A 25381-nucleotide genomic window follows, 5' to 3' on the forward strand; every position below is an offset into this window, starting at 1 on the left:
AGTTTTTGACCCCACCTGACCCGGGTTTGAACTTGACCTAAAGATTATCAAGATTAACATTCAGACCAAGTTTCATTACGGTATGGTCATAAATGGGACCTCCAGAGTGTTAAATCGCTTTTCCTTTGATTTGACCTGGTGACCTAGTTTTTAATGCCACCTTATTCAGATTTGACCATGACCTAAAAATTATCAAGATTAAAATCATGACCAAGTTTCATTAAGATATAATTATAAATGTGGCCTCTAGAATGTTAACAAACCTTACATTTGATTTAACCTGGTGACCTAGTTTCTGACTCCACTAAACCTAGATTTAAACTTGTCCTAAAGATTATCAAGATTAACATTCTGACCAAGTTTCATAAAGATAGTCATAAATGTGGTCTCTAGAGTGTTAAATAGCTTTTCCTTTGATTTGACCTGGTGACCTAGTTTTTAATCTCACCTAACCCAGAGTCAAATCTGACCTAAAGATCATCAAGATTAACATTCTGACAAAGTTTTATAAAAATACAGTCTTAAATGTGGTTTCTAGAGTGTTAACAAGCTTTTCCTTTGATTTGACCTAGTGACCTAGTTTTTGACCCCAGATGACCCAGTGTCAAACTTATCCAAGATTTTATTGAGAGTAACATTCTGACCAAGTTTCATTAAGATTGGGCCAAAATTGTGACCTATAGAGTGTTAACAGCCAAATTGTTGACGACGGACGGAGGACGACGGACCAGGGCGATCACAAAAGCTCACCTTTGAGCACTTCGTGCTCAGGTGAGCTAAAAATTGACATTAGGAAAAAGCCAATTACGGAAGCATCCATTTTAGAGTGTTTATGGCGTCATTGATACACTTCCGTATTATCTATTTAGCAAATACTCTTTGAAATAGGTTAATTTTATACAGTTCCTTAAGTTTTAGCTGTAAAGCATGACAGCAGCTTTCGTTCTAGTTGAAAAAAGTAGTTAGTTTAAAAAAAAAAAATCTGAAAACACTTTTCACACACTCAGATAGTTAAACATAAATCAAATCCGCCATTATGTTTATTGTTGCCATAGAAACAAAATGGCTGCAGAATATTAAAATGATTATAAGTTCCTTATTCCTTAGCCAATTTTGAAAATTCTTCATTTGCTTAAATGATTTGTCATAGCTTAGTTGCTGGAAGGAATTGCCACAATATGTGGAATGATAACGCAATACATGTTAACGTTTTAGCAATCTATTTGCACAGCGCTAGAGCCGGCGGGAACATTTCGAGCTTGAGCAGTACATATGTAATGATATCTGACGGCCGTTAAGACGGAATTAACAATGAAACAACGTTACCTCTCCCATTAACAATTTTATTTTTCTCTTGTTATTGCAGTTATTCCGGTATCAAATGCCATACCAATGGTGATGGGAGCTAATATTGGAACATCAGTGACAAATACGTTAGTTTCAATTACCCAGATAGCCAACCAGAATGATTTCCGACGGGCGTTTGCTGGTGCCACCGTTCACGACATGTTTAACTGGCTCACGGTTATCATTCTTTTGCCTGTAGAAGCGTTGACTGGTATATTTTCTTTGTTAAGCAAACATAGTACAGTATATCAAAACAAACTTATTTTTTAAAAAATGGTTGAGCATTTCGGTTATTAAGTGGGTGCGTACAAAGCATGAGTTTGATCATTTTAAAGGTACTATCTATTATTTTGTTAATGAAAATTCTCCTTTTTTGAGTTTGTTTGCTCGTTCCGACGCATGCGCCGATTCGAAGTGTAGCCTGTCTGATCAAAATACTGCTTTATTTACAGTCACTCACAAAGTAGTTATACATTGAAATTTTACCGCCCAACATAGTTTGAAAGGTAAACGATATCAAACTGTTATCGTGCTTTATACATGTGATTAAATTAATGAGAATGGCGTGTCTAGTACGTTTTGTTCACATTTGGCGGGCAAGTTTTGTGATCAACTGTAGAAATGTTTGGCTGTAATATGCATGTCTATCAAGGATAAAACATTCTTATTTTGTCTGTTCTCCGTGACGATTTGATAAAAGACATTTGTGTCTAAAATCATTCGTCCTCCACCTCTGATTCGTGGGAAGTTGGCAGTTTTCTGCGGAGAACAGGTTCGTTCTGGTGCAGAATCCAGGAACACTGGTTAAGCTAACTTCCCACCGTTACATAACAGAAATACTGTTGAACAATGGCGTTAAACCATTGAACCAAAAACAAATAAACTGCTTTAGCTATTCTCATGCTTGTAAATGTGATGTGTTCTCATATGTACAGCTCAACGTTATCTTAAGGTGTGCCTGTAGAATTTCTATGAGACCACAATCATAGGTTATTTAAGAGATAATGTTCAAGTTACAGAAAATCACACGGGAGCGTTGTTAGAATAAGACAGGCTATGACTGGGCTTTGTCTAGTGGTGGAGGTGACATCTCATAAAGTATTTGGCTTAGAGTCATAAACCAATAAAGGATTGTCATATAGTATGTGAAGTTTTGGTGTTATGTTTGGGATATCACTCAGCCAAACAAATACACATTAAGGTCGTTCTGCACAATTTCTACAATGTAGGATTTGATTAAACCCAGATTTTTCAAACCTTCAGAATTTTTTCTAAAATGTAAATTTTAATGAAACTTCTCACAGTTGTTAATAAATATATGGCATATGATACGGTGACATAAAATGTGTAGGTCCATTTGCTTGTTTGTGAGATATTTCCCTATGATTAAAGTGATCCTCACATTTAAAGCGGGGTTTAAACAATTATTTTGAATTATTTAGCATGTCATGTGTTTAATATCATATTTTAACCTTTGGAATATAGTTAAGTTACCATGGTAATGAATTTACTCAGGGGTTGCCATTTATTCATAAAATGATTTTCATTTCCGTACACCGAATCCAGGCTTTATTCTATGTTATCCGGAAAAATGACGTTACACCATCACTTCCGGTTTATCAAACATGCCGAACTAAGGCTTAAGTGCTTAAAAGTTTCTGTTGTATATATCTTAAAAATAATTGACCTAGAGCCATGGAACCATGTAGGAATATTATTTAGCATGTGAATTTGTGCAACTGAGTTTTGTTTTGGATTTCACTTTGCAAGACAAGCTTTATGGCACTTGGCTTAGTCAAAAGTATGCATTACGGGCATAAAACATCGTGTCACTTGTATCTCAAATACGTTTTTGAACTTGAGTCATAAAACATTAGAGGATTGTTATATAGCATGTAGTTGTGCTTAGGATTTCACTCAGCCATACCGACATTATGGTCCTTTAAGTACTTAAAAGGTTATGTTTCACATATCTTAAAACATATTTCACTTCTCCATGTACAAGAAGTGACAAGAAGGGCGACCAATACATTTGATACATTTTACAGGAGAAAATTAATGTTCTCAAAAGAGGACTTCTATACTAAATTAATATTCATCATAATATTTATATGTATTTCAACCTACGCATTTTGCAAGTGCGTCGGAACCAAACAGCAGGATGTATTCATAAAATTGATTAAGATGTTTTCTGTTTGCTCTAATATCTCGGTAAAAGTACTCACACTCTATATAACGTGATAACGCGACACCACAGGACAACATGACACCAGATCGGACAACGTGACACTTTTACTACGAGATTGTTGTCGTTTTGAAGGAAGTATTTTCAATTTTGTCTATATACATTGTGAATCAATGAAATCCAGATTCCTACCAAATTTTGAGGATAGAAAGAGGCATCTAAAGGAATGTTTTCTGCATTAAAAAGACCACTAAATAATCACATAGATGGCTAATCCACGGCCAGATTTTCATTGTTTTGGATATTTAACCGAGGATTTTTTCTCATTTTTGAAGCAACAAGCTTGGCGTCTCCCTCAATAAAAAGCCCAACATTTTATCTCTTTGTCTACCAAATATCCTGGCGAAATTTCCATTACTTTCGAAAATACGAGGTGTTAAAGTCGGATGGGTAGACCAAACAAAAATATTCTGTCTGACACCACATGATTCGCAGGAAAGGTTCTTACTGACACCATGCAAGTTTTGATGATAAGATGTTCGGTCTGACACCAACATTTGACCATACGTTTTCTTGCCTTAATTTCGCTCGGTTTGCAGTATTTTATCGAATTTACGTGTGTTTTCGGGTATAACGCGGTCGTTAAATTCATTTTTTAATAAGGGTTTAGGTCGTAATGTAGCAATTCACCGAAATTCCGTCGAAAATGTGCCTTCTTGGTACCCATAAAAACCGTATTTTTCATTTTTGGCACTTTTGCGCTTATTTCATTCGCAGAATATATTTTCAGTAAAATAAGACAGGTTTTATGTTAAATTTCGCGTGTATATGGCAAATGGTGAAGGAAAACGAAAGTAGGGTCGATTGAGGTGTTCCGATTGAGTAAGGCCACGAGACAAAGGAAACACATAATTCACGTAACAAAAGTTATAAGTATACGCTTTAGTTTTCAGTCTTTTTAATTCCCGTTTACACAATAATGACTACAGACTCAATCTAAATTTGATCGAATACATATGAAACACAAAAAATATGTTATGAAAAGAACCCATCACTTCGAAATGAAATAAATAATTATAATTGAAATTTAACTAGCATAGGAGTGATATTTAAAAAAATCATCGGATATTAAAAACTGTACTTATACGTAACTTTTGTTCACATCATGGTAAAGAGTCATGCAAGGTTTCATCTATTTATATAAAATACTTTTTGAGCTTGGCGCATCAAAACGTGAAGCTGTACATTTTTTAATTGTTTCAGTCCAAGTACGGGACACATCACGGGGTTATAGGGTTATCGTCTTTATGGTGTGATACAGATGTGCGGATGTTAATTATTAGCCATTACTATCCGGAGATACCCTATTTTTACCAGACTAATACTCTATTTGTTTATGAAAGGCTTTCATAAATTCTGACAAGAAATGAACGAAGGTTTGGTCGACTGATCTGCACTATTTTATTATATTTACGTTACCTGTAATTATATAACTGTAACAGAGTATTCTGGAAATATATGTTCTTCTTCTGTATACAGGCCCGTAGGAAGCATTTTCAGATTGGTGGTGGTGGTGGTGTGTGTGTGTGGTGGGGGGAGGGGAGGGGGGCACACATTTTGAAAATCAGCCGACCTATAACAGACCCAGATCAAATGAATACAGTATAGTATAAAAGTCCTCACCTTTTTCTCTTGCTTGGGACCGACAAAGAAACGCTTTGCAGTGCAAGTAGAAGAATCTGCTCAGCTGCCCTTTAAACCTATCTGTCAGGATACGAGTTATATGACCCACGGAAGTGCCTACGCCTTTAGTATCTTGAACAATGAAATGGGTCCAACCGCTAAGGTGACTATGTCTTAGACTAGCTGACAAAAGATGTAAATTGTCCTTTGTTAAAACGTATAGCTGGTGAGACCAAGTATCTTGTTTATAAAAGTTTCCTCTGGCTACCTTGCCAAAGTGATTCGTGTACCAATGATTTGTAAATGATTTCAATTATGAGCTAGATAATTCAAGGGATCGTGCAAAAATAATTCAATGTTTCAACTGTCAACCTTCAACTCAAAATCAGCAGCTTAAACTCCTATAGGCTGGAGAAACTATACTTGACTGGTCTATGTGTCGAAGTTCCCTTCGGACAATGTCTTTAAACAACAACATATGAGTCCTATCGCATAGATGCTCAGCCAATGTTCTCTTAATTAAAGCTGCAACTCAATAATATTGCTCTGACTCCTGGATGCTAAGCGCCTATGTGCTATCACTTATAGCATTCAACTACCATATGTATAACCCTGATGCCTTGACTGTACTTCGCCAATAACGCTGAACCTCGTCTATAGGCTGGAACTCTCCTACTTTCTCAGTAGATCACCAAAACCTATGTCTCTGTCTCAGCTTTCCGATGCTCAGCCTATATTTGCTATCGTCTATAGCATTCAACTACCCTTAAGGTAAAACTCCTATGCGCTGGCCCTATAGCTCGAAACCTTGTTGGAATTCTGCAACTCTTCTTTAGTCTATGAACTTCAAACGTCTTTTTAATAATTTATCCGCCCTGAAAGTGTAGTTGCAAGGTACTGGGATAAATTATTAGTTGAATCCTCGATGTGTCGTCTTCTATCGCTGGATACAGAATGATCTCTCTGTCATCCATCTACTGTTCATACCTTAGCAGACGAGAGCTTTGAATGGTGCTATTTATAGAACTTGTTTCTGATTGGTCCAAATTTAAACATAGTATTTTACATCGAGTACTTGCTCTATCAAATATCCGGTTCCCTTTACCTATTGTATATGACATAACGGTGATGCTGGGATCCAGCTATCCAGATAATGAACCCAAATCAGCCACAAATGACCCAAGTCCTAATATTAACAGCAATTCAACAATAACTATAGCAATGATAGCATGGAGTCAAAAAGGGAGTCAAACACTATCTGTGCTTATGTATTACGTTATCAATATATCAGATATACAAATTATTCTGACACTATCACAAAACTAACGTTTACTTCCTATGTACATGTATACACACTATTGAAATCTAATAAAGATTAAATTCCAGCGAAGTACGTATTATTATAGAAGGGTTAACTTAAGTGCATTCTATACATAGAGCGTGACGTCACTCATTCCCTCTGACATCTATACTAGGAACTTATAACTAGCCGATTTGGGATAATTGTACATAGTAAAACTGCATGTCTAGTGACAGGTCACAGCTAAAATTGACTCGCTGTCAAAAATTGCTAAGATTATTACTATAATCGGTCAAATTATTGTGGGAGGGGGGGGGGGCGACTCCCATGCCCCCCCCACTCCCCGTTCCTACGGCCCTGGTATATCATATGCATGCAGATACTAAACCATTGACACAGGTGGAGTGGGTGCTGAATATTGACCCTGACAACCCTATCAAATTATGACTCGTGAGACCCCCTCCGAGGTGCACAACCCTTACATTTTTATGGGTTTTTCTTTCTCTACACATTTAGTGTCGTGACACCTAAAATCGTGCTGAATTTCCTCGTGAACTGTAGAGGTTTTATACCAGTAAAAATTGACCACTGACCCTTACTCGGATCGCGTTGTTGACGGTGTCGCGCAGTAAACGACCTTACTTTCGTTTTCCTTGATCATTTGCAATATACACGCGAAATTAAACACGAAACCTATCTTATTTTACTGAAAATATATTCTGCTATGAAATAGGCCCCCATTTTACACAAAAAAATGTCAAAAATAACAAAAATAAGTTTTTAATGGGTAATTCTTTCAACTACACCAAGAAGGCACACTTTCGGCCGAATTTTGGTGAATTGCTACATTATAACTTAAACCCTTACTAGAAAAATGAAATTAACTACCCGTTATACCCAAAAACACGCGCAAAGTTGATAAAATACTGCAAACCGAGCGAAATAAAGTCAAGAAAACGTATGATCAAATGTTGGTGTCAGACAACATCTTATCATCAAACTTGCATGGTGTCAGTAAGAACCTTTCCTGCGAATCATGTGGTGTCAGACAGAACATTTTTGTTTGGTCTACCCATCCGACTTTAACACCTCGTATTTTCGAAAGTAATGGAAATTTCACCGGAATAGCTGGCAGACAAAGAGATAAGATGTTGGGCTTTTTATTGAGGGTAATGTCAAGCTTGAGAAAAAATCCTCGGTCCAATATCTAAAACAATGAAAATCTGGCCGATGATTAGTCATCTGTGTGATAATTTGGTGCTCTTTTTAATTCAGAAAACATTCCTTTAGATGCCTTTTTCTATCCTCAAAACCTGGTAGGAATCTGGTTTTAATTGATTCACATTGTGTATAGACAAAATTGAAAATACTTCCTTCGAAACGACAACAATCTCGTTAAAGTGTCACGTTGTCCGATCTGGTGTCTTGCGGGGTCGCGTTATCACGTTATAGAGTGTGTAACTGAATCTTTTGCATTCCATAGTTCAGAACGTAGACTAGGAAAAATAAATTCTTGAACTTACAAGAGAACATATTTCGTCTTTCAGGGTATCTTTTCCATTTATCAGAATTGATAACAAACAGCATGCACTTACAGACAAATAAGGCGGCCAATCTAGAATTCCTAAAAAAGCTGACAAAGCCATTTACACACCTTATTATCCAGGTATGCATTTAGTTTTTGTTTTTGTTGGGTTTTACGGTCATACCGATACAGTTGAAGTCCTGTGGCGGTTTTCCTCTGAAAACTCCAAATGCTCCGCATCGACCATTACATCAGGCATGGGCAGGCACCTGCGTATAACCATCGATTTTTCGTAGCAAAGCTGGATGGCTTCCTCATACACCAAGCGAGGTTTCGAGCCCACACTATTGAGCGACAAGTGACCCGAAGTCAGATTCCTTAACCACTCGGCCACGGAGGCCCCATTGGTCCTTAGACCCTTTGTAGAATAAGCATTCATTATTATTTCAATACTGCATCATATGATGTTTCCAGTCCCCGAAGCTTGAGGCTTTTGTCAGTAGCAAGAAGAATTTTATCCATGGAGGACGAGATGCAGGTTTTGAATAATTTAGACTCGGTAAGGCAACAGTAACACTATTCATTGTTTTAAATGATAATTTTGTGATTAAATTACCAGTTCTAATAGACGTCTACCTTTAACTGCAGTGAAACTTTTGCTTAAAATGAAAACATGAAAAGCATAGAACAACTGCAGTGGTCGTTCATTAAAATCTACCTTGTTAAACCAGACTTTTGGCAATGTCTGTGATTGTATTTGTTGGGTTAGTTGGTTGGTTGTTGGTCTACTTTGGAAGGTCGAATTTATTTATGTAGCGTTTTCTGTGAGTCTATTTCCTTTTTCTTTCACCTCAACACTGCAGGTTTCCTTTAGACCCGATCTTCTTTTTTTGAATTTGGAAGGGTTTCTGTGCAACACATTTAATAATATTAGATGCAGTCAGAGAACACCAATATTTGATGTAATCTTAACTCACAATTTTATAACATTCATTTTGTTTTATCGTTATGATTATCATTATGATTATCATTATTATTATTATTATTATTATTATTATCAAAGCATCTATTAGTATACCATATTTAGCAGTACATTTTATTATCATGGTCATATGCGTACGTGTACAGAAGTGTTTTACAGCAATTTTTCATCAAGCAATACAACCGAATACCAGCCTAAAATTACAGATATGAAACGTAAAACATGTACTTGGTTTCTAAGTCATTCAGATTACCAAACTGGTTTCCCAAACATATACTTCGTATAAATCTTTTTATACCAGTTTTACTGTGTTTAGATATTTTCTATATAATGACTGCTCTTGGCAAGGATAGGTAATTATCAGATTCTTTTAAGATATTAGTGATGCGTTTTACAGTGCGGGGGAGATGATCATTTCGAACATAAATGACAACAGTGACTGTTTTAACTGCTTTGATTTTACAAGAAAGTCTAATAGCATAATATTCACATGAACATCACTTTCTTTTGCATCACTGTTCAAAGTAGATTTTCTAAGAACTTATTACAGAGACACACTGACAGTTCGATGATAATATAATGACCCGAGGATGTACATACGCCTTTTATATTTTGAGAAATGAAATGGGTCGGTCCAGTTGGTAAGGTGTCTTTATCTTGGAATGGCTCATAAGCTATGTTTATCTATTTTTTTGTTTAAACACAGAGCTGATTAGACCTTTCGCCTATAGCATTTGAGCACCATAAAGATATGACCAGAAGTTCTGAACTATATAACGTCCTGATCTCAGTTTAATGATGGATCACTATCACTCAGATCTTTGTATAGGTGCTATGAGAACTTTTGTGTAATGCTCACAACAAAGAATGTAGGAGAGATCTCTTTATTGACACAGTTCAGAATACATATTGGTATTAATTAAGCCCTCTGACTCGGGCAAATCTTCTCAATAAGATGTGGCACGGGGTACATCTTCGTCAAGGTTAGGGAAATTCTAATGCCAGATTAAATGTTAACTCTCTTGTCGTTTATTTTCATTATAGATATAGTTATGTAAATCTGAAAACAAGTACAATGGTATTTCCCATACTAGCCTTATTTAACTGAAGCTCTAAATGATATATATTAGCAACCAACGATGCGAAATACGGATTATCCATGCTTAGTATATCGTCTATCGTCCAGATAGTGTGAAGTGATATCAAACGCATTGATGACATCTGCCTGTGTACATGGCGATAAACGTAACATTACACCATTCATAGCAATATAAAAGCAAGTCTTCGACAAGTGGGGCACAATTGGTTCCCATATGGAATATCGATTACCTGTCGTAAAACAGTTTTCACAAACCTGACAAATTAAGGAGATGGTCTTACAAACATCACAAATCCATATTTTGTAACATTTAAAAATACCAGTACTAAAATGCTTTGTCATGATTACAACCCAAAAATATGCCTTTCTTTCGATAAGATGTGTTTTTCGATAAGATAAATCAGTTTGTCTTTAATATGATTATGTGGTAGGGTAGTATAGAAGATGATTACATACATATCATATAAAGTCAATCCAGCTGTATTTGTATACAAAGTTGAGAAATCATACATCTTTATAGATCTTTATAGATGCAGTTTGGCAGTTATTGCTATGAATTTCGTCATGAACGTCTCTGCTATTCTTTACTGACCAGAAACGATTTATTGCAGAATTCTTGTATACACAGTACTTTCTATTATGTTGTTTGACAGCTATGAGGCACGATGGTAAAAGCTTGGAAATATTGCTAAGAGTACATGAACTAGAACTTTAATGAAACGAGTCCTCTTAAGATACTTGTGTTATTTTGGAATCTCGTACACAGTGAGTAAATGAGCCTCTCTTGTCATCAACCATTACTTAAAAAGTAGAAACATCAGTTACATTATAAGCTACAATGTCAAACTCATCGGATGGAGTCGCAACGTATGACCTGATATTAGTTAACTCATGAACTATGAAATCATACTTTTGTTAGTGCTTTGTTTTCCCAGTACACGTTTAAATCCAGTAGATAACAAAAAAGGAAGATTATCTAAAAACTGTTTCAAGATCTTTAAGCGCTCTGCACACACTCTTATTGATATTTCTTTTCTCCAATATATTCCATGTTGCCTTAACCTTTTTGAATTTCATTAGGAAAAAATGATCCATCAGACAAGGGCAAATAAGTACAAAAAAGGTTACTAATTCAAATAAATTTCAGGATATTTATGTTTTCTTTCTCTTTGTAATTTGACTACAGTAAAGTCAATATAAAATTCATTCATTCACCTTCATGTACCGGTACCGGATAGGAGGTTAATGGAGAAAACAACGCATCACGCTAAATGTAAGTGAAACTTCTATGAAAGAGCACGACTAAATACAGTGCTAAATGTCGTATGTTTATGCATATATATAGCCTAACGTTTCTGTTCGCGAGATAAGTATATTACCTACAGTAGATAAAATAGATTTTTTTCTATTTCTGTCTTTTCTCACACTCCGGAACTAGGATGATAATGTCTAATCATTACACCTGTTCCCAGACACGACTAGCGTAATATTAGACTGAAATGAAATTCACGAGTTGGACAACAGCTATATATACGTGCCGAAATGTGGGGAAGTCATTTTGTGAACTTGGCATGTAAGTGTGTACGCTCAACTACTCAGGGATACAAAAGTTACATGTTACGTAAAATGCGTATTAAATGTTTCAGGTTGACAAGAAGGTCATAGAACAAATTGCACAAGGAATTCCAGATGCCATGAATAAATCAATAATAAAGCATTGTTGTGTTAAAGAAGATGTCGAGGTACTGAGATGGAATACTTCAGAGAATTGGAATACGTCCGGACACTGGAATTATTCATACACGACCACCGAGAGTGTGTGTCTTGAGAAATGTAAGTTAAGATGTGTTTTGTTTTTCTAAACTTAGACTATATCATTTTTATTTCATCGAAAAGATATAAACCGAAAAAAAACGTATTCTGTTACTTAGTGTTAAATAGTAATTTGATTTGATTCATACTGCTTCAATGAACGTCAGATTTATAGTAAATATATATAATGTAACAGAACAGCGTATATTTTATTGTCTTCAAATTCCAACACACAGTGAAGTATTGGGTTTTATGTTGCCCTTTGTGCATAATAAACCTGTTTATTTTTCATGGACCCCTGTTCCAGTAAGAAGGTCGCGACGAGAACAGTATTTTAGTATTTTAGTATTTAGTGGTGCGCTAGTTGTTTCCCTTAGTATTTTGAACGCTATTTGTAATGAAAAAAGCGTGAACTTCGTTTTTGGATTTGCTACGTTTGTATGGCCATTTCAATCCTCGTCAGCAATGGAACAACATAGACTTTCACTGAATTTATCTTGCAAATAAGCTATGATTGCGTGGTATTCATTTAGAATATGCAGAAGTTGTTTACTACAAGATTTAGAGAATGCAAGTTAATTCCGTCGTGAGAAGTTATCCACAACCTCAAGGAATATGATTGGTAGGCCTATAAAGATCTTCAGAATAAGGGTGTGGACCAAGCAGCTAGCGTGACTTTTTTGGAATGGTTAAGGTCAAGGTGCATCTTCATTGACGGCAGCGCATAGACACAAATGAATGGTGAACCGGGTGAGTCGTATTCTTTAATCAAGTTCATTAAATTCAATTCAGTGATAGAAAGAATCTAAGTAATATTGTAAGAATGATTGAAAATGCGATCATATTGTAGTCAACAGGTCAATGCTTAGCTCCAAGAGGGAACTGTAGGCCAAGTGCTAAAAAAAAAAAAAAAAAAAAAAGTAATGTCCTATTTCCGTCATATGTATATGGGCAGAGATATGTACCATAAGTACCATTAGATGGGGCGTGCACATAATGTCTGGTCTGCCAGGGCTGTTGAAAATGCTGCTTGCATGTTTAATTTGAACCAGAAGTAATATTTTTATATTGTGAAAGCAAGTGTAAACATTCAAATATTTATTGATTCTTTTCCATTCTTTAGCCCGTTTTATTAGCTCATCTGATTTTTGGAAAAAAAAATGATGAGTTATTGTCATCACTTGATCGGTGTCGGCGTCGACGTCGGTGTCGGCGTCGGCGCTTGGTTAAGTTTTATGTTTAGGTCAGCTTTTCTCCTAAACTATCAAAGGTATTGCTTTGAAACTTGGAACATTTGTTCACCATCAATAGCTGACCCTGTACAGCAAGAAACGTAACTCCATCCTGCTTTTTGCAAGAGTTATGGCCCCTTTTGGACTTAAAAAATATCAGATTTCTTAGTTAAGTTTTATGTTTAGGTCAACTTTTCTCCTAAACTATCAAAGCTATTGCTTTGAAACTTGCAACACTTGTTCACCATCATAAGCTGACCCTGTACATCAAGAAACGTAACTCCATCCTGCTTTTTTCAAGAATTATTGCCCCTTTTGGACTTAGAAAATCAAATTTCTTGATTAAGTTTTATGTTTAGGTCAGCTTTTCTCATAAACTATCAAAGCTATTTCTTTAAAACTTGCAACACTTGTTCACCAACATAAGCTGACCATGTACAGCAAGAAACATAACTCTGTCCTGTTTTTTGCAAGAATTATGACCCCTCTTGGACTTAGAAAAAATATCAGATTTATTGGTTAACTTTTATGTTTAGGTCAGCTTTTCTCCTAAACTATTCAAGCTATTGCTTTGAAACATGCAACAGTTCACCGTCATAAGCTGACTCCGTACATCAAGAAACATAACTCCATCCTGTTTTTTGCAAGAATTATGGCCCTTTTTGGACTTAGAAAATCATGGGCAGAACAATTTTTCTATTTTACAAAAAAAAATCAGATGAGCGTCACGGTGCTCTTGTTTTATTTTTATTTTATTTTTACAAGTACAAGCACCCGGCTAGCTCAGTTGATAAGAAAAAAAAATATGGGCAAATTTTTAATGGGGAGCTGTGAGTTGTTTTTCGTTCTTCATAAGTTTTCACAGCGGCGCTGTGGGCTAAAGCCTTGAGCTATTGTACACTTTATTGTACCTTTTGGTGTAATGACTGAAATGTCAGCATAAATGCTCGGTTGCGGATTTTTTTTCCATATGTGCTTTTAGCTTAAAAAAGAAGAATTATATATACTGTTGCCCAGTACGACAGTATGTAATGATAAATATAGCTGATTATAAGCGTGTAAGCGTGCGTTAGCAGGGATATAAGTAAGCGCGGCCCAGTAGCCCTTGGCCATATATTTTAGGCTGGGCCCCTAAATTGTAAAATGTTGTATAAAATGCCCATATACCCAATGTTTAACATTTATTTTGGACAGTCTGGGCCCCTAGATAAATATAGCTAGTTTATATCCCTGGTTTGGCAGAAAACTTGCCTTCAGCCACGTCTTCATAATCTGTGCAGCCAAATACTTCTGTTGTTGGGGCACAAGTACATGCTTTATATTGGTTTAAGGGGTAAAATAAATAAAAGTAAAACCCCTTAACTGTTAGAGGGAGCCTTGACAATAAAAAATGTCGGCTAGTTGTCGTCTCCGACGGCTTCCTTTGACAGGCCTGCACTTATATACTTCAAGGTAAAGTAAGCTTCTCATCGGTCGTCCCCAACGTCGAGAGTTGCAAAGTAGAAAAAAAATGTCTTTGCTAAACCTCTAACAACCAGGGTCCCACTAAAGAGGACCCCCTTGAAGAGTATCCGTCTGTTTGGTCAGTGCAGGTCTCTGATTGGGATATAACTATATACACAGTAAGTGTACTGTATCCTTTTGTCCTTTGAACAAGTAGGTTTTAGTTAAAAATAGCAAAATTTGTACAAGAAAATTTTGTTTATAGCTAATTTGAGTTCCGCACATAAGGGCATGTCAGTTTGGATTCATGTTTAATTGGTATTTTTGCATGATTCGGGCATAGTATCTTGACCTGTCCAGTTAGCATTCAAGTGCATTGTCATAGATAATTTTAATGTTCAGCTCTTTCATTATTGTTCGTGCTAATTTAAGGAAAATACCTCCAGATCAACATTAAAAGTTAAAATTGTAAAACAAATTGTTGTTGTTATATGGTATCAGAAATGATATGGGTGACCACTTCCATGGTACGCATGTCTTGACAGCCAGATTGTATCTTCCAGCCACCTTACATGTCCTTTTCTCTTCGTGAGTTTTGTTTTCCAAGGAGTATCACATATAAGATCATTACCGTAATCTTACATCCGCTGTGCTGTGATTCATTCATATTTTTCAGCGGCATTGGCTAAATAATTGCCATCACAGATTCCATCGACTGGCACAACGGTTCACAAATTTCTTACTGTCGCCATGTTTCCAGTGATTGTCTATATGGGTTGTACACCTGTGGTGTTGATGGACGTCCGATCAAAAATCTAGATGAGCATTCATTTAACAGGATGATTCGTATCTGCAGCCATTTATTGCAGTGAAACATCTCTATTTTAGAAGAGGCAAGTATCTTATATACATGTTTATATACAAATAAACAAATGGTAATAACTGTCTAGGTCGGATCGCCCCTGATATATATATTTTATTTATTTAGCTGTTAAATGAAACATTATCATGACTATTTTTCTAATAACATTAAAGGGGCTTGCCTCCATGAGGACACCAAAATGCTTTAATTTTGTAAAATTGGAAACATTTATGAGAAACATAAACGTATGTTTAAAATCTACTTTGAACGCTTATAGAATATTAAATAATTTATACCCCCTTTTTTCTACATCACATTTAAATTGCTCTGCTATCGTTTATGATTATTTCTCTGTATGTTTAACATGCTTAACAAATGTTCCACAAATGCGGCACATTTACATTATCAAATAATGAAAGTACATTCTCGTGTTTAAAAATAGATATAATAAAAATTGAGGGGTGTCACTTTAAAACAGACGTTTACATTTATACACGGGTAGAATTCGACCATTTTGTTCGGATGAGTTAGGTCCATGTTTGGAGAAGAAATTTTAAATATCATCAAATCATAGAAAGTAATAATTGTTTTACACGAAATTTAGATGTAGCATATAAAACATTTTTCATTCTACAAATCCATTGTCAATTTACTCATATTTATAAATATTTTGAAGTTCGAAAAGGGCCTGCGTGGGGGGCCACACTTTGGCCAGTTCAGCGCCTTTAAAACCTCATCATTGTTAAAAAAAAATGTTACATGTCTTCGTTTGGTGCATTTGCAACAATGTACGAGCGTTTAATATTTACACAACTAGGTTAAATATCGTTTATGACTATTGTTTAATTTTTTTTATGTACAAATGGCATTATTTTTTGTAGGGGGACAAATCTTTTAGAATATTTAAGTATCCAATTCTACGGGACAGAAAAAAAATGGATTTGACAGATGGGTTATTTATAGGGATGTTGTCCGTTCACTAAAAAATTTCTATGTTTTTCTAATATACTGCTAAACCTTAAACAAATTTCTACTTTGATATGATATAAGTAACGCTTGTTATTAACCTCGGGGCAATTATTATTTTACTAAGCAGTTTTATCTATTTATAATGTATATATACATATATAAAATAATAATTTTAGTGGCCCTTCAACACACATAAGTGCATTTCAGGTATGGCACTAGGCAAGGTGATTAATAATAAAAGACGGAAAATAATTATTCAAATCGAATTGATTCTTTGATAATGTTTATTGCTAACAGTTTTTTCCCATTTTTGCAGCCATCGCTGGGGATAATTGTTCTTTCGATTGATTCAAATTTTATCTTATTTATTTAGTGTATTTTGTTTGTACCTTTGCAGTGTCGCTGGGGCAAATGAAATTAGGTTATTTTCAATATACATCTTTAGCTGTTTGTATAGTATGTGCATTTTAAACATTATCTCACCTTGCCAGTTGCCATGAGAAATCTTTAAATAAAGTCGCGGCCTTTTCCCACTAAACTGTGTTGTAGTTTTCATTTATACTGATAATTTAGTTGAAGTGGGTATGACAGACGTATATGGTCGGACGCTAACTCATCGGCCAACGGAATGATGATATTATCAGTCATTAATAAATTTATTCTTGTTTTCTTTTAAAATGGCTGATGATTTTGCGTCTTGCTAATGGCTGCTGTCATTCCCTGTTATATACGGTCCATTGATAAAATAATGGGTTTTATGTTGCCCTTTGTGCATAATAAACCTGTTTATTTTTCATGGACCCCTGTTCCAGTAAGGAGGTCGCGACGAGAACAGTATATTAGTATTTAGTGGTGCGCTAGTTGTTTCCCTTTGTATTTTGAACGCTATTTGTAATGAAAAAAGCGTGAACTTCGTTTTTTGGATTTGCAACGTTTGTATGGCCATTTCAATCCTCGTCACCAATGGAACAACATAGACTTTCACTGAATTTATCCCACCCGCCCATGCCCATATTTGTGGATATTGTTTATAACTTTATTGTGAATCAGAAATATTTGCTGCTGCTGTTCATCTGTTTTTCAGGTTCCTGCATAGTAGATCTGTTTCAGAATACGCCATAAGGGAACATGACAATAGCAGAAAGTGGTATTCCCACAAACAACACACAGCTATGTAGTGACTGGTCAATAATTTGGTCATGTAATAAAGTTTACGATCATTCTTTGAAAGGATGTATCAATAAAGTTTACGCTCATTCTTTGAGAGAATGTATCAATAAAGTTTGCGATCATTCTTTGAGAGGATGTATCAAAAAATAGAGACATGGATTAAGTGAGATTATTGCTATGAGAACTACTTAAGATATGAAATTGAATACACATACGTTCAGGCACTTTAGTGCTAGTGCTGTTAGTAAATGTTGTTCGTAAATGTTATGTTGAACGTCAGAAACTCAAACTGATATATATATATATATATATATATATATATATATATATATATATATATATATATATATATTAACGTTATTATTTGTCGCGGCTTTATAACGTTTTCATTGAATATTGATTCTAATTTGAAATGCACGATGGGAGTAAAAGAGTACCAAGGCCATATGCATTAATTTTAAAGTAATAGTATTACTCGGAAGTAATATTTTAATGCAGAATGGTATCAAGTAAATTGAATAAGTGTTCTGTGTAGTGAAGGAAATAGCCTATTAGCCTTGGTTAAGGGTATGCCACTTTGAAAAGCTGTCGACCACCGACCATGGTTTATATTTGTTCGAGGAAAATGTCATGAGCCTGACCAGTGTTAGCAGAAGCCTTGTCATAGTTTGTCGGCGTATAGGTCTTAATTGTAGGTCTGCACTTGTGTTTTAATGAATGCTTACGATCTCTCGGACGAAATTGGCTAGAAGCCACTAAATAATTCGGTCGGGGACTGAGGGCCAAGGCATTTGTAGAATACTGTTTAAATATGAGCTCATTATAACTAGTCGGGTGTGCTGTCTAAGTCACTGTCTCATTGCCTGACGTCGAAGGTGCGCCTCAATTTGTGTCATTAGATGACGTCATAGATTGAAGGCAGTAGGATTTGGTAGTCTGGCGACTCGACGTGATGTCAGTTTTTCAGTTACTTTACTCAATGGCTGGTCTGCCATAGACATCTGGGTCGCATGTTTTACTCGCCCCAACGATACGTGAATTTTCATTTGACTGTACATGCCTTCGTTTCACAGTGCGGACTATCTTCAGGACCTTAGTTGCATAAATGGTCAGTGTCATGAGTAAAGTGTACCAATATTATTTGTATGTCTCTGTCCCCTGCATCTTTCCATCATACGGTGCATTTAATTATGACGAACACTGTTATTTCAAATTAGTTCATAACACTTTTATATAAAGTGTATATAAAATGCACTTACATGTACTTTGGTGTTCTTTTGCTCACACAAGTTTGCAAAGTTAGGCATGGCAATTATACGAAATAGTTACAAAAACATGATAGAGTATTGATATATATTTTTAGCATGCTTGAATTCGTTCCGTTTTTCAGTATTTCGAGGAATAGTCTGACCATTTCAATGTGTTATAAATTGGCTACGGAAACACGTTTCCTCCTGTCCTAGTTAAAATCGGGGAGGGGGTTTTTCGTGGGCGGCTCGTATTCCGTTTGAGAAATATACAATCGAATTTGTTCAACGTGACAAAATGTAGCGGCTTTAACTGTATTATTTAATATACAGATTCGATTGTGGCATGCATATTAATTGATATGACGGCATCTCGTATAGCATTTGTACATATTTGAATAACATTTACATTTTGATGCCGTATGTTTGCTTTTCTATTATCAGAATGTAAAATTGTTGATTACTGGTTTCTGTTATAAGAAGGATACTTTTGTTATCTAGTAACTTTATGTACAGTTAGTATTTTCCCACTTTTGCAGCCATCGCTGGGGATAATTGTTCTTTCGATTGATTCAAATTTTATCTCATTTATTTAATGTATTTTGTTTGTACCTTTGCAGTGTCGCTGGGGTAAATGAAATTAGGTTATTTTCAGTATACATCTTTAGCTGTTTGTATAGTATGTGTATTTTAAACATTATCTCACCTTGCCAGTTGCCATGAGAAATCTTTAAATAAAGTCGCGGCCTTTTTCCACTAAACTGTGTTGTAGTTTTCATTTATACTGATAATTTAGTTGAAGTGGGTATGACAGACGTATATGGTCGGACGCTAACTCATCGGCCAACGAAATGATGATATTATCAGTCATTAATAAATTTATTCTTGTTTTCTTTTAAAATGGCTGATGATTTTGCGTCTTGCTAATGGCTGCTGTCATTCCCTGTTATATACGGTCCATTGATAAAATAAGCTGAAAAATTAAAATGATTCATTTATGATGTATTTATAACTAGGCATTGAAATTTTATTTTACAGGTAAATACCTATTTGAGGGTGTGGCAAATACATGGAGTGATACAACAGTTGGTATCGTCTTACTGGTCATCGCCTTGGTAACGCTGTGTGTGTGCCTCGTTCTCATTGTAAAAACCCTTCATTCCTTTTTGAAGGGTAAAATAAGCTCATGGATTAAAAAGTTCGTCAATGCTGACTTTCCGGGTAAATTTGCCTATTTCACAGGGTACCTGGCTATTTTGCTAGGCATGGGACTTACTATTCTCGTACAGTCTAGTTCTGTATTTACATCAGCTTTAACCCCGTTGGTTGGAATTGGAATCATATCTGTTGACAGAATGTACCCATTGACCCTTGGAGCTAACATAGGCACAACTACAACAGCCCTGTTAGCTGCCCTTGCACAAAGTGCAGAAGATATTCCATTAGCTTTACAAATATCGCTGTGCCATTTATTTTTCAATATTTCGGGCATTCTTTTGTATTTTCCAATACCCTACCTTCGGTTTCCGATACGAATTGCAAAGGCTCTTGGAAATGTGACCGCAGAATATCGGTGGTTTCCGATAGTCTATCTATTATTTGGATTTTTCTTACTTCCGGGTGCGATTTTTGGGTTATCCCTAATCAGCTGGGAAGTAATGGCTGGGGTGTGCAGTCCGATTGCGTTTCTCTTGGTAGTTATAGATGCAATTAATATTTTACAAAATAAAGCACCAACATGCCTTCCCAACATTTTAAGAACATGGGCATTTTTGCCAGAGCCATTGCGTTCATTAAAGCCAATAGATCGTCAGTTACAAAGACTGAAAATATTTTGTTCTTGCTGCTGTCGGAGCAAGGAGGCTAATACTGAAACGAATGCAACGGGAAACGAAACGAATGCAACGGGAAAGGACAGAGCTGAATATACAAAATTTTAGTGATACATATTTTCATATCGCAAAGAAGATGATGTACGTAGCTTTGCATCCATTTTCTAGATTTCAGAAGCATATCTTATCCATTGTACATATATTTGCAGTTTTCTTGTTTATATACTAGTATTATTCACAATAACTGTGTTTTCGGCGTTTTCTAGAAAATTAAGTGAGCTGTTTTGAAAAGTAAATTCTATTTTGTGAAACAATTATTTAAACCTACTACTGTTTTTTAAGGAACCACGATTTCATTTAGAGATTGTATTGTGTATATATATCGCCTCGGTCAATATTGCCGTCTTCCGGTGAATATCACATCATATTCAATGGCTCAAGAGTCAATAATTGTATAATATTTTTGTACCATATCACATATCATATATTAAAACAAGAAAAAATGTTTCAGTATTTACCATGAAAATTGACATTACAATGAAATTACTTATCACTAAGTTTTAACCATACATTACTAAATGTGACAAACAGTATGTGGGACAAACTGAGCAACCTGTATCAAAACTCATGAACAGTCACAGATTTGATATTAATAGTTTTACTGACCCTGCTTTTTCCTCAATGGTTGCATCGCATTTCAATTTACAAGATCATTGCTTAAAAGACTTCTCTTTTATGCCTATTGATGATATTAGAAATGGCATTGATCTTCTCTGCAAAGAAACCGTGTGGATACATAAACTGAAAACGCTTTATCCAGATGGTTTAAATTCTAAAGTTTTATTTGATATTAATTGACCAGTTAACTATTTGTTTTGATCTATATATAATGCCGAGTATATCGTTGTTTTTTCCAATTCCTGTTGTTTTTTTTTACATAAATAAGTAGAGGAAATTATGTGTAAACACTATCCGACGATTTACTCGGTATGTTTGTTAAATTCGGTTATAGAAACGTATTTTAAATTAAACATCATCATCGTAGATTTGCCGGTCCTATTCTGTCGTTCATTTCGCATGAACACCGAAAAAAATCATTTCATTTCTTAAGTAACAAGAGGGCCATAATGGCCGTATATCGTTCACCTGAGTTTAGTCGCTTGCTTAAACAAATTTCTTTGCTAAAGCTTCAAAAACAAAAAACTAGATGAGTAGGTCATGGTAAAGATTATTCAAGATAACTACTGAAATCTGTTGAAAATATGCAGGTGGTCCAAATCTCTTTGCTGTAGCTTCAAAAACAAGAAAGTAGGTCAGTACGTCAAGGTTAATAATACTTAAGACGAGTATTGAAATCTGTATCAAAAGTTATAAACACGGTCCAAATTTCTATGCTATACCTTCAAAAACAAGAAAGTAGGTCATGAGTTGTATCAACATTATACTTGTGGTCCAAATTTCTTGGTCATTGCTTAAAACGAATAAGTCTATGTAAAACAAGGGACCACCCGAGCATGGCTTATATTGACCCCAGGGTCATGATTTGAACAATCTTGGTAGAGAACCAATAGACCATGCCACTAGACAAATATCTAAGGCCTTATGGTTCTGGACAAGAAGATTTTTTCAAATCCTATATAAGTCAATTTCAAAAGGGTTCCCATGGGCGTGGCATAATTATATTGACCCCAGTGTCATGATTTGAACAATCTTGGTAGAGAACCACTACAGCATGCCACATACTAAATATCTAAGCTCTGGGCCTTATGGTTTAAAACAAGAATATTTTAAAAGTTTTTTCCCCATTTAAGTCTATATAAACCATGTGCCCCCGGGGCGGGCCTATTTTAACCATAGAGGTACAATTTTAACAATCCTACACGATGCTACATACCAAATATCAAAGCCTTTGTACAAGAAGTTTTCCCTATATAAGTCTATATAAACCACGTGACCTCCATATTTGACCTTAGGAAGATAATTTGAACAGTCTTGATAGAGAACTACTAGATGATGCCACATACCAAATATCAAATACCAAATATCAATGCCCTAGGGTCTGTGGTTTTCGACAAGAAGATATTCAAAGTTTTTCCCGATATAATTTTATGTCTATATAAATCATGTGACCCCAGGGTTTTTCCTTTCGGTTGTCATGGCAACCAGAACTCTGTATGGAATTCATTTTTTGAATACCTATTAAAGAAAATCATCCAAGAAACATCCATGTGCAGTTTCATCAAAGTTGGCTTGGTGGTTTAGAAGGAGATGTTCTTTTAAAGGAAAGTGTGGACGGGCGACGGACGGACGGACGCCGAACGGTGAGCGATCACAATAGTTCAGCCCGAGCACTTTCTGCTCGGGTGAGCTAATAAAATTCTAACAGACATCAGTGTCATTATTGCTTTATCTTGAAGTTCCGACCGACGTTCTAATTTCCTTGTTTCCTGTCAAACTTTTCTATGAACACGAATGCAGCTTTAAGCAATATAGTAATTAACGAACAAGAAATAACTTACATATTTGCTTAATTTATAAATAAAAAAGGTTAGTTAACCAGACGAAATCAGAAGCATCTTCAGTGTTTGTAAACCAGTATGAATCATTTAAATTGTTCTATTCGTGAATGGTCTTATTATTCAAATTGTTGGGAAACAGTTTTTTTAATTCTATATTCTTCTATTTATAGACAAATTTAGTAAGTAAGTTGTGTTGAAACAGCAATGGTATAAAGTTGTTCTAAACATTTGTATAATCACTTGCAAAGTAATCATCTTTTATTCCATCAGTCAGGTTTCATTCAAAGTGAGTCAAATGTTTACCAATTGGTTGCCATTTGCAATCAGATATGTGAATCATTTCATGATGAAAAAATCAAAATGTATAGTCTTTTCTAAAAAGCATACCGCAGCGATTGGCACAAGGCTTTATTATTTAAATTGTTGCAATACGAAGTAAATGAAATTTTATACCAGTGGTTTGATAATTTTCTTAAATCCAGAAGTCAGATCGTTTTTGTTGGATGCTCATTCTGAAGTTAAATATGCAAATTCTGGCGTGTTAGGCCCTCTCTTACTATTAATATACGTAAATGATCAAGATGAAAATCTTGAAAGTTAAATGATGGCAGTTCCTTATATTATCTGTAAACCAGTCGGAACACAAACTTTATTGAAATAACTCTTACAGAAACTTAAAAAGATAACAAAGTGGACCAACCAGCTGTTTATTATCTTAAATTCTAACAAGACAGAATTAACTTTGTTCTCTTACTCCTAATCCCAAACCTACTTTGTATCGTGACAATGTTCAGTTAAGTTTACTCATCACCACAAACATCATGGTGTTACATTTAGTGATGATGGCAGTCGGCATGAACATGTTGAAGACATAATGAAATCTGCTTCAGAAATGTAGTTAAAACTCAAATTTACAACAAATTTACGTTTCATATATGCGACCGATATTGGACGTTGTCAGTGTAATATGGGATAGCTGCTTATATGAAAAGGAAAATATTGAAAGATTAGTAACTAGTTTAACCAAGTCTGTTTCGATCAATGGGTATTGCTAGAAACAGGGTGGGTATCGTTATCAGACCGTCGTTTGATGCAAAAATTATCAGTCATGTATAAATGAATAAATGGCAATTATCATAATACCTGTTTTCCGAACAAATTTGCAGAAACTATTCCAAATATTTTTCAAAAAAATGATGATTATGTAACAGCTGCAAGACGAAAAGAAATAGTTTCAAAATGAGCCGCACCATGCGAAAACCAATATAGTGCGTTTGCGACCAGCATGGATCCAGACCAGCCTGCGCATCCGCGCAGTCTGGTCAGGATCCATGTTGTTCGCTTTGGATGCGCAGGATGGTCTGGATCCATGCTGGTCGCTTTCAAAGCCTATTGCAATTAGACAAACCGTTAGCGAATAGCATGGATCCTGACCAGTCTGCGCGGATGCGCAGGCTGGTCTGGATCCATGCTGGTCGCAAACGCACTATGTTGGTTTTCTCATGGCGCGTCTCAAATCAATTATATTATCTGCTTTTTCTGTTTGGAATAGTTCAGAAAATAATATTTGAGAATCGTCGGCTTTAAACGCTTTTACACTGTGACAAATCTCAAAGTAAAATTAAAACCCTCTCAAGTCCTGGTGCATTATTTATCTTGTGTAAAGTCATTGTCCGTGTAACATGCTTGACTTAGGAACAGGTGTAGTAATAAGAGTAGTTTTTTTTTTAAAATCATTTGAGAGATTCATCTCGATGTGAATGTGGCTCTGGAATTAAAGATGCTAAGTATTTTATTTCAGATTGCATTCGTTTCCGAGATCTAAGACATCAGCTATTTATACCCCTACGCCCTTACCAACGCGTTATAATTTGGTAAAAACGAATTTAAAGCATTTCTCTTATATTCAACGATGTGCAAAAGTTCATAAAGCATACAGAAAGGTTCAAATAATACATAAAAGTGTAAACACCAAAGTAATCAAAGGTGAGCATACGTCTGCTCAATGTTTGTTACAATTTACACACCATAGTTCAAATTCATATATAAATATTAATCATCTCGTGACAGTCAAAAACAGACTGAGGAAACCATTCCATCACATCACATTCTTTTACATCATAAAATGTGTTTTTGATTATGTCTTGTAAAAATATCAATTATTTGTAGTTTAT

The 25381-nt window shown here is 35.4% G+C and overlaps 1 protein-coding gene across 1 annotated transcript in view; it reads left to right on the top strand.

Moving 5' to 3' along the window:
- The window catches only part of LOC123527163 (sodium-dependent phosphate transport protein 2B-like), a 28297-nt gene extending 6731 nt beyond the window's left edge, over nucleotides 1–21566 (top strand). Inside the window, exons 6-9 of the mRNA XM_053528173.1 lie at nucleotides 1367–1558; nucleotides 8063–8181; nucleotides 11768–11954; nucleotides 19895–21566. Of these exons, the coding sequence (XP_053384148.1) occupies nucleotides 1367–1558; nucleotides 8063–8181; nucleotides 11768–11954; nucleotides 19895–20796 (1400 nt within the window). The 3' untranslated portion in view covers nucleotides 20797–21566. The remainder of the gene's footprint in view (nucleotides 1–1366; nucleotides 1559–8062; nucleotides 8182–11767; nucleotides 11955–19894) is intronic.
- Nucleotides 21567–25381: the final 3815 nt, after the last annotated feature.

Source organism: Mercenaria mercenaria, chromosome 1, assembly GCF_021730395.1.
Source record: "Mercenaria mercenaria strain notata chromosome 1, MADL_Memer_1, whole genome shotgun sequence".
NCBI lineage: Eukaryota > Metazoa > Mollusca > Bivalvia > Venerida > Veneridae > Mercenaria > Mercenaria mercenaria.